Source organism: Erythrolamprus reginae, chromosome 9 (assembly GCF_031021105.1).
Source record: "Erythrolamprus reginae isolate rEryReg1 chromosome 9, rEryReg1.hap1, whole genome shotgun sequence".
NCBI lineage: Eukaryota > Metazoa > Chordata > Lepidosauria > Squamata > Dipsadidae > Erythrolamprus > Erythrolamprus reginae.
The window spans coordinates 51,092,255-51,106,680 of NC_091958.1; the positions used below are offsets into that span (position 1 = coordinate 51,092,255).

The following is a 14,426-nucleotide window of genomic DNA, read 5'->3' on the forward strand; positions in this document are numbered from 1 at the left end:
AAGTATTCAGACTGCAAACCACAATCAAGTCCTCATCCAACATCCTGCTCAGATGTTCTTAGACAAGAGAGACCTCTGCTGGCAAAACTTCGACTTTATATTTTATTTATGTTTTATGTTTCTCTTTGCTTGTCAAAAAATGACCTTTGGACTTTGTGTATTCAGTGTCATCTATTTTCTTACTGGATCATTTTACTATGTGCTTTACAAAAGAAATTAAAGTTATACAGTGATCCTTCATTTTTCGTGGGGGATGCATTCCAAGACCCCCCGTGAAAAATGAATTTCCGTGAAGTAGAGGAAAGATTTTTTTTAATGTATTTAATGAGTATTTGGACTTTTAAAACCCACCCTTTGCATTAAACAGTCATTCTATAATGTTTCTCAGCTGGAACTACATCTGATATCCTACCAGTTTCTTTAACAGAGTACAGTAGTACTATAGAAGAATTTTATGGATTTTTAATGGATTTAAAATTTTCAATGGATTTAAGCCCTCTTTGAAAACCCATGAAGTAGTGAATTTGCAAAAGATGAACCGCGAAGTAGCGAGGGATCACTGTAATACCACTTTCTTGGAGTCTGTACAACACAGGAATCCTGCTGTTATGGTTATTAAATGTCAATCTTTCCAGTCCTTCTTTTCACTACACCAGCCATACTAAGTTCTTGCATTGAAACATTTTTAAAAATAAATTTAATAACGGAGCCTCATTGATCAGGCTTTCCTTGAAGGCCCTCTTAGGAATGCCCTGCTTTATTATTATTATAGTATCTCTAATATCTTACAATTTCTTAAGTTTCCCATGATCGGATCACGTTCCCAAGGATGATATTAGCAAAAAGACACCAAGAGCAAAAAATAACCACCAGCACCACCACCACTTACTCCTGGAGAGCTTTTCAAGTTTAGAACACACAGATATCAAAGCCTGCAGCGCGGAGAGAGAGAATAATAATAAAAAAATAGCAACGTTGGCATTTCTGGTTCTAAAGTTCTCCCGAGATAAATTGCAAAGACATTTTCAAGTAAATCCTGAGCATAAGGCAAAAACCCGGAAGCCCCCTTCTCTTAATTTTTTTCCCTTTTCAAGAGTGGTAAGGCATATTTTTGGCAGAGTGACGGTGTGAAGTTTACTCTCTCTTCGGATAGTCTGTCATTTAAGGGGGATGCGTCTTCATCCCACGTTCGGGGCGAAGTCTCCGGTTATTCACGAAGCGGCAAAGCGAATTCGCTGGAAACCACCCTCTCCAAAACAGAAGTTATTGGTGGTGGGGGGGGGGGTCTTTCAGGCACTGTAGGGCTGTCTGGATTTGCAGAGGGGCTGAAGGAGGCGGTGGTGCTCTTTGGCTGGGTGGCATTGGCAAGGCTCCGGAGATGACCAAAGGGAGCAGGTTTGGCAGCAAGTCGCGCCCCAGCTCCACCGGGCGCTGGACGGCTTCTTGGTGGAGGTCGGGGAAAAGTCGAAATCAGCAACCTGTGATGAGATGGGAGAATTTAGAGAAATAAAAGAAGCAGGGATAGAAAGCGCTCAGGCGGTAATAGTCCTAGGCTGGAAGGATGCGACAAAATGGACAATGCAAAACTGGTATCGGTACATGGTGGATCATATTCGCTTTGAGATCATGGATAAGAGGATGAATTCGGCCAATGAAACCGATCTGCGGGAACTGATGGGACGATGGGACAAGGTAAGAGGGTGTGTGGTCAGTAGAATTTGAGACCAAGGTACAAAGAATACATTAGAATTTCTTTATAATATGTAAATAGATATATTGCTCTTGAGTTAAAATGGTATTTATTCATTCATTCATTCATTCATTCATTCATTCATTCATTTATTTATTTATTTATTCGATTTGTATGCCGCCCCTCTCCGCAGACTCGGGGCGGATAATAACAGGAAAAAAACAATATAAACAAATCTAATATTAAAAGTAATTTTTAAAACCCCAATTTAAAGAACCAATCATACATACAGACATACCATGCATAAATTTTATAAACATAGGGGGAAGGGAATATCTCAGTTCCCCCATGCCTGATGACAGAGGTGGGTTTTAAGAAGCTTACGAAAGGCAAGGAGGGTGGGGGCATCTCTGATATCTGGGGGGAGTTGGTTCCCGAGGGTCGGGGCCGCCACAGAGAAGGCGCTTCCCCTGGGTCCCGCCAAACGGCATTGTTTAGTATACACAAAATATGCCCCCATTTTGGTGGAGGGGTGCGAATGTTGTCTGGTGGCGGGCACTAATCACTGAGCACATTGAAATATGTTGTGTGTATGTTCTATATTATAAAATCAATAAAAATATTACCGTGTTCCCCTGAAAATAAGACAGCGTCTTATATTAATTTTTGCTTCCAAAGATGTGCTATGTCTTATTTTCAGGAGATGTCTTATTTTTTTTCCAATGAATTGTATCCTGTATCCTGTTGCAGCAAAAGCGCATCCAACACACAACCACATGTTGGATGCGTGTTGGATGTGTTTTAAATCTGATTGATGCAGCGTTTTGGGATGAAAATTATGGACAGCAGTGTTATAGATGTTCTGTTCGGGAATGCTGTGAAACGAAACATCTCCTATGTCTCACTTTCGGGGGATGCCTTATATTAGGCAATTCTACGAAATCTTTCCTATGTCTTACTTTTGGGGGCAACTTATTTTTGGGGAAACAGGGTATATATATATAAATTCAGCAAAAAAACATGTGACACATACAGATAGAATTGTCGGCTATCAATAAAATTAACTGCCTTGGAAATGGCCCTGGATTGGGCCGAGAGGCAAATAAGGAGCTGTGATGTTCCTTCAATACACCAGGGTGATTCGACACAAAAATATGTAACCCTTCCTTGGTGCAGAGCTGAAGGGATTGGATACTGTAGCCTAGAGGATAATTCTCTGCCTTACAAGGCAAAGGTTGCAGGTTCAAGTCCCAGTGGGTATGGCTAGCTGATGAGGCCAAAATAAAGCCAAAATAGAATGCTGGCTGGGGAATTCTGGGAGTTGAAGTCCAGATATCTTCAGGTTGCCAAGGTTGGGAAACACTGGTGTATTGGACAAAATAAATAAATAAAATAAAATAAATAAAGAGCTATCCAACCAAGGCATCGAAGCTACCAGGTGTGCTAGCTGAGGCCTAGCAACACAAAGACTGCTTACCTCCACCAAATCCTTCTGCTGCAAGGGGCGCCGAAAGGTCATGTAGATGGCTAAACCCAGCGTGGCCAGCAAAAGGACGACACAGGGCAGGATGAAGAAAACCGGGGGGATGCCTGTGGAAAGACAGAAGGACAATTCCTTGACGGAGAACCCCCAAAGCCTTCTGCTGGCCTCCTTTGGGCAAAAATGAGCTTGCAAACATTCACAAATGGCCCAGGTTCCATTCAGTTCCAAGGGCGATGATAGCCGAGGAGCGCTTCCAAGGTCAAGAGAAGGATACCTTAAAATGTTCTACAGTGCTACCTCTACTTACGAACTTAAGTCGTTCCGTGACCAGGTTCTTAAGTAGAAAAGTTTATAAGAAGAAGCAATTTTCCCCATAGGAATCAATGTAAAAGCAAATAATATGTGCGATTGGGGAAACCACAGGGAGGGTGGAGGCCCTATTTCCAGCTTTGTTTCCTCCCAGGGGATTCCTAGAGAGGCCCCATGGAGGCTTCTCCCCGCCTTTTCCGGCCCTGTTTCCTCCCAGGAGATTCCTAGAGAGGCCCCATGGAGGCTTCTCCCGGCCTTTTCTGGCTCTGTTTCCTCCGAGGAGATTCCTAGAGAGGCCCCACGGAGGCTTCTCCCTGCCTTTTCCGGCCCTGTTTCCTCCCAGGAGATTCCTAGAGAGGCCCCACGGAGGCTTCTCCCTGCCTTTTCCGGTTACAGTTTTGGAAGCTTGGGTTTGTAAGTGTGAAATAATTCTTGAGAAGAGGCAAAACAATCTTGAACACCTGGTTCTTATCTAGAAAAGTTCGTAAGTAGAGGCGTTTGTAGGTAGAGGTACCACTGTATTTAGCAATAGCAATAACACTTAGACTTATATACTGCTTCACAGTGCTTTACAATGTGGAGTAGAATCAGGGTGTCCAGGCAAAACAGCCCCATAGATCCATCCAAACCTCACCGTAGGGCCTTATTTGAATCTCCTGGTAAGACTGCAAGATGTTCACCCGGTTCTCCACGCGGATACTAAGGCAGTATTGTCCAGCATTCTTGAAGGTGGCGTTCAGATAGTATTGCGTGCTGTTCATCACCACTAGATGGCACTGGTCTCCCCCAAGCGGGATACACTCCGTCTTGATCAACCAGCATAAACCCAGAGGAGGACTAAAAAGAAATGAATACAAAAGAATTCATTGTTGGGCTCCTGAAACCAAAGATCCTTCCAAGCAGATTTCATTACGGTTCCTCGCCGACAGACAGAATCTTGCCACAAATAAAGCACGCGACGATCCCCCATAATTCATCATCTCTGAGAACTATTGAGGAGGAGCAGTGGAGGGCTACCAAAAGTTTTACTGCATGAAGTCTTTCCTGATAGGTTTTATGCTTAAGACCTTCCACCCTTTTTGTAGCCCGTTCAATTTGATCCATCTCTTTTTGTAGGTGAGGTCTCCAGAACTGGACACAGTCTTCCAAATGGGGTCTCACCAGCGCTCTATGCATCTTTCGCATCTATATCGCATCTCGGACATTAACACCCTTGAAAATGTCCAAAGATACTTCACCAGAAGAGCCCTTCACTCCTCCACTCGAAACAGAATACCCTACGAGACTAGACTTTCAATCCTGGGCTTAGAAAGTTTAGAACTAAGACGCCTTAAACAAGATCTAAGTATTGCCCACAAGATCATATGCTGGAATGTCCTGCCTGTCGACGACTACTTCAGCTTCAACCACAACAACACAAGAGCACACAACAGATTTAAACTTAATATTAACTGCTCCAAACCTGACTATAAAAAATATGACTTCAGTAACCGAGTTGTCGAAGTGTGGAACTCATTACCGGACTCCATAGTGTCATCCCCAAACCCCCAACACTTTACCCTTAGATTATCCATGGTTGACCTATCCAGATTCCTAAGAGGTCATTAAGGGGCGAGTACAAGTGCACTAGAGTGCCTTCCGTCCCCTGTCCTATTGCTCTCCTATATCTCCTATACCTTTCTTCTATTCCTATATCTCTTCTTCTATTCCTATATCTCTTCTTCTATTCTTTCATTGATATGTTCTATTACTATATCTTCTTTTCTATTCTTTCTTAGATATATTTTACTACGAGTATCTCCTCTATAACCTTCATCATGTATTTTACTATGTGTATATAGATATATACCCACTAAAACCCTCATTGTGTATTGGACAAAATAAATAAATAAATAAATAAATCTTTCTCGGATCCTCTCAACCTGTTTCTGCCCCCAGTTACAAACATATCAAAACACACCACTGGAACAAACTTAATGTAACCAATGAACCACTGGTAGCAACTGGCTTTGCAGTGGACACACACACATATATATACTGTTCTGTCGAGCTCTCCGGTAGAATACTCCCAAAAATGCACAGATACAATTTCAGACACACACACACGTTTGAAAATTCAAAACAATGTTCTTTATACTGAAAATGCAAATAAACAGAGCACTCTTTTTGTATAGCAAAGAACACTTGTCTCCAAACAAATTGGTAATTTGTAAAAGTCCCTTATCAGTTCTGTGATACTTAGCTTGCAGCTGTGAGGCAATTCACAGTCCTTCTTCTTTCACAAAGTGAAACACACTTTGCTCTGGTTTAGTTTCAAAGCGGGGAAAAATCAGCACACAAAGATCAAAGTCAGCAAAGCAGTCATGAAACACAAGGATCAGATAATCCTCCACAATGGCCAAACCCACAGGCTGCTCTTTATAGCAGCCTCACTAATGACCACAGCCCCACCCAACCACAGGTGGCCTCATTTTCTTTGATAATAATCTCTCAGTTGTTGCTGCCTATGCATCGCTCTCCGCATGCGTGGCTGTATCATTAACTCTTGTTCTGAATCCAAGGAGGAGCTAGATAATTGATCTCCTTCTGAGCTGTCTGCCCCACTCTCCTCCTCCCTGTCACTCATGTCTTCTTGGTCAGAGGAGCCTTCATCAGCAGATTCCACCGAGGGCAAAACAGGCCTGCAGCATGTGGATGTCTCCCCCACATCCACGTCCTTGGGGCAGGAGCTGGGCCAGAGCTAACCACAACAATATACACACACACACTTCACTGCCTGGGGGCCTTGCGATTCTCTCTTGGCGGGCAAAGTCAACGGGGAAGGCAGATTCACGTAGCAACTGTAGCGGTTCACTGTGTGATTCTATGATTTTATGATTCTCAGAAGAAAGAGGACGTCTCGGGAGGAAAAATATTTTGGATGTCTTAACAGCAATAAAAATCACCTATGGCTTACCTCCCTTGGATATGCAGAGATAAATTTAAGTTTTCCATGACGCAAGCCTCGGTGGCGCCTGTGATGTTAATGCTTGTTATAGCATCTAGGGGGGAGTGGGGGGAGAGGGAGAGATAAAGAGGGAGAGATAACAAGAAACGGTAAAGCAAGAAATTGCTGTCTTTGTCCTGACATCTTAAGCTGAGAAGTCTCAAAGGTTGACTCAAATTTTCCCCAGTCTAAACAACCCACTGAGTAATAACAGCAGGGTCTTGTATTTTCCTCTGCCCTCTGGACTTGCTTTTCCCTTGGTGCAGCAAATCATTCCCTCAACACTGTCAAACTATTTACTAAGTCTGCACTACTATTAATCTACTCATCGTTCCCATCACCCATTCCTCCCATTGATGACTGCAGGACAGTAACTTGTTGTTTGTATCCTTAGGATTTATATTAATATTGATTGTTTCATGCGTATTTGTATCTTAGGATAATCATTAAGTGTTATATCTCATGATTCTGGACAAATGGATCTTTTTTCCCTTTATGTACACTGAGAGCATCTGCACCAAAGACAAATTCCTTGTGCGTCCAATAACATTTGGCCAATAAAGAATTATATTCTATTCTAAATTCTATTCCTATTCTCTATTCTATTGTATTCTATTGTATTCTATTCTATCCTGATTCTTGACAAATGTATCTTTTCATTCATGTAAACTGAGAACTTATGCACCAAAGATAAATTCCTTGTGTGTCCAATCACATTTGGCCAATAAAAAGTTCTATTCTATTCTAAATTATATTCCTATTCTCTATTCTATTCTATTCCATTCCATTCTATCCTGATTCTTGACAAATGTATCTTTTCATTCATGTAAACTGAGAACTTATGCACCAAAGATAAATTCCTTGTGTGTCCAATCACATTTGGCCAATAAAAAGTTCTATTCTATTCTAAATTATATTCCTATTCTCTATTCTATTCTATTCCATTCCATTCTATCCTGATTCTTGACAAATGTATCTTTTCATTCATGTAAACTGAGAACTTATGCACCAAAGATAAATTCCTTGTGTGTCCAATCACATTTGGCCAATAAAAAATTCTATTCTATTCTAAATTCTATTCCTATTCTCTATTCTATTCTATTCTATTCTATTCCATTCCATTCTATCCTGATTCTTGACAAATGTATCTTTTCTTTTATGTACACTGAGAGCTTATGCACCAAAGACAAATTCCTTGTGCGTCCAATCACATTTGGCCAATAAAGAATTATATTCTATTCTAAATTATATTCCTATTCTCTATTCTATTCTATTCTATTCTGATTCTTGACAAATGTATCTTTTCTTTTATGTACACTGAGAGCTTATGCACCAAAGACAAGTTCCTTGTGTGTTCAATAACATTTGTCCAATAAAAAATTATATTCAATTCTATTCAATTCTACTCAATTCAATTCTATTCTATTCTATCCTATCCTATCTGAGGGCAAGACCTTCTCAGCTGAAGATTGGTACCCAATTCCAATGAAACGCAACAGAGTTAATATGGCACTAGAGGCAGCTGAACTCAACTAAGAAGAACAAGGATCTTATGCATTTGAGAAGGGACACATGGTTGGAGCCAGCAGTTAAACATTTGATCGGCTATACAAGCACTTGCTATTTAGCGAGGGAATTGGGGTGGGGCTGTGAGTGGAGGACTACAAAGACAATTATTCCAAGAGAACAAAGAGAAAGGGTTTACTGATTATATTTATTCTCCCCCAAGAAGTTAATATTAAACTGGCTACTAGTTTCTGCTGCTTTTATTAACATCGCTTGGCCTTCTATATGCTTTATAGCTGAGCTGTGTTGCTCTGAAGTCCCAGGCAATTTGAGGAGGGGAAATTATAAAGGAGTTTGTCTATATTTTGGGATTGAAATGGGGGGGGGATCCTTGGTGATTTCTGAGTTTTTTTGGGGGGGATTTGCAAATGTTTCATGACCCAGCTACATAGTGCCATCAGTATTAAAAGAGAGTGGGGTTTGTGGAGTGGAGGAGGAGGAGAAGGGGAGGAGGAAAAGGAGGAAGGTTTGGTGCTGTTTGAAGGTGGTGGTCTTCTCGCAGACATCTCATTACCCCACTAGGTAACATCATCAGTGTGAAATGGGAGTGGTGTTTGGGAGGAGGAAGTGCCTGTTGCGGGATCTCTGAGCTTGGTTGTTTACTTGCAGATATATCATTACCCAAATTAGGTAACTTCACCAGTGTTAGAGTAAAGGGAATATTTATATATATATATTGAAAAATAAACCCGAAATAGATCTATAGTAGTCTTCCTTCCTTTTCATTATCAGCAAAATATGTTACATATATATTTACATACATATATATATGTCACTTTTTTTTTTTGCTGAATTTGAAAACTAAGGGAGACTAGGATAGATCTATTTCGGCCTTATTTTGGCCTCATCAGCTAGCCATACCCACTGGGACTTGAACCTGCAACCTTTGCCTTGTAAGGCAGAGAATTATCCTCTAGGGCTAGGCTACAGTATCCAATCCCTTCAATATATATATATATATATATATATATATATATATATATATATGTGTGTGTGTGTGTGTGTGTGTGTGTGTGTGTGTGTGTGTGTGTGTATATATATATATGTCACATGTTTAAGCTGAATTTGAAAATTAAGGGAGACTAGTTATATATATATATATATATATATATATATATATATATATATATATATATAAACCTATATAAACCCCGCCTACCAAACATCTGGAAACCAGCCCTCAAACGTAACCCAGCCATAAAAACTGAAACTAGACTCAGAACACACATTGCAAAACAATCAAGTAGCCTGCAAGCTCCAACTACCCAGGATATCAGGCCTAATCAACAACTATTAACTAATCAGCATACTTCAGCTACATCAACGACCCTAGATGTTACCCCACTGACTCACCGCGAAGTTTCTACACAGCAGGCAATTGCTGAGCCATCAAACCACACCCAGCCACCAGTATTTATAGAAGGAAGGCAGCTCAGGTCTCGCAGTGTTTGCCTTAGAACAAGGACAGAAGCACCAGCCTGAAGATGATGAGTGGGACCTCGTCGAAACGTCGCCAGAAATTTCCAAATCCTACACGGGAAGAAACCCGAATATACCAAGACCGTCAAACCTATATATATATATAGGTTTCTGTGTGTGATTTTTTTTGTTGGGTCACCCTGGTATATTGAAGGAGCACCACAGTCTAATGGCTAAGGTCTCTGCCTTACAAGGCAAAGGCTTCAGGTTCAAATTCCAGTAAGGGTGTGACTACCTGATGAACGCAAATAAGCCTGAAATAGATCTATAGTAGACTCCCTTCCTTTTCATTATCAGCAAAAATATGTTACACACACACACAAATATTCACATTTTTTCCTAAAGCCCCTAAGATTTCAAAACTCTGCATCTTGCCTTGAGTTTCCCGCTCTGCCTGGTCTTTCTCCAGCAACTTCAACGCCATGATGAAATGTCCCATTTTCTGGACAACCTCTTTGGGATCTGCCACGCTTGTATCTTCTTGTCTCCATCCTGCAGTGATATAGAACATCACAAGAGTCTGTTAGTGCAGGGTTTTCAACCCTTTCTAATGTCATGACCCCTTAATACAGTTCCTCTTGTTGTGGTGACTCCCAACCATAAGTCTAGTGCCCATTCTCCCAACAGAGCTTGAAGCTGATTGGCAGGAAGGTCAGAAGGACACTCCCACTGTAAATGCCTGATTGGACGGATTGTAAAAATATGTTCCAAGGCACCAGAATAGAAGCTTTAGCTCCTAACACCAGGGGAAATTTGTCTTTGTACAGTGTTCCCTCAATTTTCATGGGGGATGCGTTCCGAGACCGCCCGCGAAAGTCGAATTTCCGCGAAGTAGAAAGTAAATACACTATTTCTGGCTATGAACAGTATCCCAAGCCTTCCCTTAACGCTTTAAACCCCTAAATTACAATTTCCCATTCCTTTAGCAACCATATAGATTATTACTCACCACGTTTATTTATTAAAGTTTATTTAAAAAATATTTATTACAGGCGGATGAAAGTTTGGCGATGACATATGACGTTATCGGGCGGGAAAAACCGTGGTATAGGGGGAAAAACCACAAAGTATTTTTTAGTTAGTATTTTTGAAAAACCGTGGTATAGAGTTTTCGCGAAGTTCGAACCTGTGAAAACCGAGGGGAAACTGTACCTGGAAAGTCTTGCAAATCGGAAGCTACACATCTCCCACTGCCTTCTTTAACCATCTGTTCCACAGGTGGCTAAAGGTCCTTCCTACATTTGCAGGCAACCCTTATCCCCCAAGGTCGTTCTCACCTACCACTCTATGCCAGTGTTTCCCAACCTTGGCAACTTGAAGATATTTGGACTTCAACTCCCAGAATTCCCCAGACAGTGAATGCTCTATAACAGGGGTCCCCAACCATTGGGCCGCGGACCAGTACCGGGCCGCGGGGCATGTTGCACCGGTCCGTGGAGTCAGCAGCTGCCGGCCCTCATGCCGCCACCCCCCCCCAGCGCTTCGCCTCCCGCCGGGCAAGAGGCCTCAGGAGGCAGGTTCTGCCGGCCACAGGACAATGGATGGGACAGAGGGGCAGGAAGGACCAAGAGGCTCAAGCCTCTTTTGGCTTCTGCCGTGGGGCGCTTTTGCGTTTTTGGCTGGGGGGAGGCAGGAGGGCCAGCCTGACCCCCTCTCTCCAGCGCTTAGCTCACGCTGGGCAAGAGGGCTTGGGAGGCAGGTTCTGCTGGCCCACAGGGCGATGGCGGGAAAGAGGGGCGGGGAGGACCAGCACCCCCATGCTTAATCCCGCCCCCAACCACACCCCTTTCCGCCCCCACCGGGCCATAGAAAAATTGTCTTGCTGAAACTGGTCCCTGGTGGAAAAAACGTTGGGGACCACTGCTTTATAATACCACTCTATAAAGCCACACCCAGAACATTGCATCTAGTTTTGGTCATCACACCAAGTAACTGCAGCTTGGCCAACAGACCCTGGTTGAAGAAACCATGATTTAAAGCATGGATCCAGCCAAAGCCAGCTTTTCCAGGATATTTTCTCCCCAATGATGATAATAATGATAACAACAACAACAGAGTTGGAAGGGACCTTGGAGGTCTTCTAGTCTTACGCAGGAAACCCTACATTACGTCAGACAGTTATCCAACATCTGCTTAAAACTTTCCATTGTTGGAGCATTCACAACTTCTGGAGGCAAGCTGTTCCACCGATCAACCGTTCTGACTGTCAGGGAATTTCTCCTTAGTTCTAAGTTGCTTCTCTCCTTGTTTAGTTTCCACCCATTGCTTCTTGTTCTGCCTTCAGGTGCTTTGGAGAGTAGGTTGACCCCTTCTTCTTTGTGGCCACCCCTGAGTTATTGGAAGACTGCTATCATGTCTTCCCTGGTCCTTCTCCTCTTGGCCACAGACGTAAGCCGTAGGGAAAAAAAGAAACAGGGCTCATGATTTAAATCTCATTCAGTAGACCAAAATAACTTGCCCCCTTGGCGTGAAATGTTCACACATTTGTGTGATGAACTAAGCATGAATGGTAACATTCAGGAAACTATTTAAAGCCGGTGAATAGTTATAACGACTGATGCAACGGGCTTGGCTTTCGGGGTTTTCTGTAACGCGAGGACCCAGATTATTGGGGGGACTATGCTGACTTTGTAAACCGCTTAGAGAGGGCCGTAAAAGCACCCTGAAGCGGTATACAAGTGCTATTGCAATGAACAAGGGAGACAGCCAAATGATGTTAGCCTGAACCAGGGGTAGGCAAAGTTGGCTCCCCTATGACTTGTGGACTTCAGCTCCCAGAATTCCTGAGATGAACATGCAAGCTCAGGAATTCTGGGAGTTGAAGTCCACATGTCATAGAAGAGCCAACTTTGCCTACTTCTGGTCTAAACTGTATTCAGCTGATTGGGGCTTTACAGAATTAATTACAGAATAACAAGAGTTGGAAGGGACCCTGTAGGTCATCTAGTCCAGTGATTTTCAACCTTTTTTTAGCTACGACACATTTTTTACATATACAAAATCATGGGGCACATTGAGCAGGGGGGGGGGAATGGGGGGGGGGGCTAAAAAAAGTTTGGACAAAAAAATTATCTCTCTTTCTCCCTTTCGCTCTATTTCTCTCCCTCTTTCTCTCTCTTCCTTCCTTCCTCTCTCTCTCCATCCCTCTTTCTTTCTCTCTTCCTTCCTTCCTCTCTTTTTTGCTCTTTCTCTCTCCCTCCTTCCGTCCCTCTCTCTCTCTCTCTTTCTTTCTTTCTCTCTCTTACTTTCTCTCTCTTTCTCTCTTGCTTTCTCTCTCTCTCTTGCTTTCTTTCTCTCTCTTTCTCTCTCTCTCTCTTTCTCTCTCTCTCTTTCTCTCTCTTGCTGAGCTTCGCGGCACACTAGTGTGCCGCGGCACACTGGTTGAAAAACACTGATCTAGTCCATCTAGTCATCTAATTAATGTGGTCAGGTGGTAGGGAAAGCAAGTAGAATGCTTGGCTGCCTAGCTAGAGGTATAACAAGCAGGAAGAGGGAGATTGTGATCCCCTTATATAGAGCGCTGGTGAGACCCCATTTGGAATACTGTGTCCAGTTCTGGAGACCTCACCTACAAAAAGATATTGACAAAATTGAACGGGTCCAAAGACGGGCTTCAAAAATGGTGGAAGGTCTTAAGCATAAAACGTATCAGGAAAGACTTCATGAACTCAATCTGTATAGTCTGGAGGACAGAAGGAAAAGGGGGGACATGATCGAAACATTTAAATATGTTAAAGGGTTAAATAAGGTTCAGGAGGGAAGTGTTTTTAATAGGAAAGTGAACACAAGAACAAGGGGGCACAATCTGAGGTTAGTTGGGGGAAAGATCAGAAGCAACTTGAGAAAATATTATTTGACTGGAAGAGTAATAGATGTTTGGAACAAACTTCCAGCAGATGTGGTTTGTAAATCCCCAGGAACTGAATTTAAACATGCCTGGGATAAACATATATCCATCCTAAAATATAATACAGGAAATAGTATAAGGGTAGACTAGATGGACCATGAGGTCTTTTTCTGCTGTCAATCTTCTATGTTTGAATAATAATAATAATAATAATAATAATAATAATAATAGTAGTAGTAATAGTAAAAGTAATAATAATAATAATAATAGTAATAATAATAGTAGTAGTAGTAGTAATAGTAATAGTAAAAGTAATAATAATAATAATAATAATAATAGTAATAATAATAGTAGTAGTAGTAATAGCAGCAGTAATGGTAATAGTAAAAGTAAAAGTAATAATAATAATAATAATAATAATAATAATAATAATAATAATAATAATCTGGGGACCTCCACAGCCTCAGACTCTGCACCCAGCTTTAAAAAAATCTCTTAGGGCTGCGAATCTTAAAGTCATGTTCTCTTTTTCCCATCCACAGGCAGGAGAATTCTGGAACCCTCTCAAGTAAGAAACACAGCTGTGGCCTTTTAATACATCGGCCTGTGGAAGCTTGAGGGCATCTTAGCATGAATGGCAGCCAACGGTTGACATTCCAAAACGTTGTCAGGTTGAGCAAAGTGGGAGTCGGTTCTGACTTACCTGCAGCTTTGGTGGTGGCCAAAAACAGCACCCCCAAAACCACCTGGGCTAAACCCAGGGGAGAAAAGGGCAGCGCCATTTAGGGGAAGGTAGCTTCGGGAGGGAATCTCTTTTGCTGTCTGCTCAGCTGCCGAGAGAGAGACGAGTGGGATTCAGTCTTCGGGAGGGCTGGCTCCACTTTCCCTCTTACCTCGAGGAGCAAAAACCGCCGGTTGGCTGCTGCTGACCTCTGTTGGACATTGGAGAACAGTGCCTGCTGCATTCCAGGTCCTTCGGTAGCTGAGGCTGCCGGTCCATGCAGAGAAAAGCTCTTGTTAAATCTTCCTCGGGGTTTCCACCCCCTCAACATCCAGGCTGCCTTGG

The 14,426-nt window shown here is 42.3% G+C and overlaps 1 protein-coding gene across 4 annotated transcripts; it reads right to left on the reverse strand.

Moving 5' to 3' along the window:
* Window positions 1-550: 550 nt before the first annotated feature.
* Window positions 551-14,426, reverse strand: TMEM130 (transmembrane protein 130). Of its 4 annotated transcripts, XM_070761918.1 has the most exons (7): window positions 14,291-14,424; window positions 14,064-14,190; window positions 9,889-10,005; window positions 6,439-6,523; window positions 4,117-4,319; window positions 3,168-3,280; window positions 551-1,478 (listed from the first exon to the last, which is right to left on the reverse strand). In XM_070761918.1, exons 2-7 carry the CDS (start codon window positions 14,140-14,142, stop codon window positions 1,290-1,292), a joined length of 786 nt encoding a protein of 261 aa, XP_070618019.1. In that variant the 5' UTR covers window positions 14,143-14,190; window positions 14,291-14,424; the 3' UTR covers window positions 551-1,289. The 4 variants fall into 4 exon arrangements, with proteins under 4 accessions (XP_070618019.1, XP_070618018.1, XP_070618017.1 ...); XM_070761917.1 differs by lacking the exon at window positions 14,291-14,424 and having other exon boundaries at window positions 14,064-14,250; XM_070761916.1 differs by lacking the exon at window positions 6,439-6,523 and having other exon boundaries at window positions 1,205-1,478; window positions 14,291-14,426.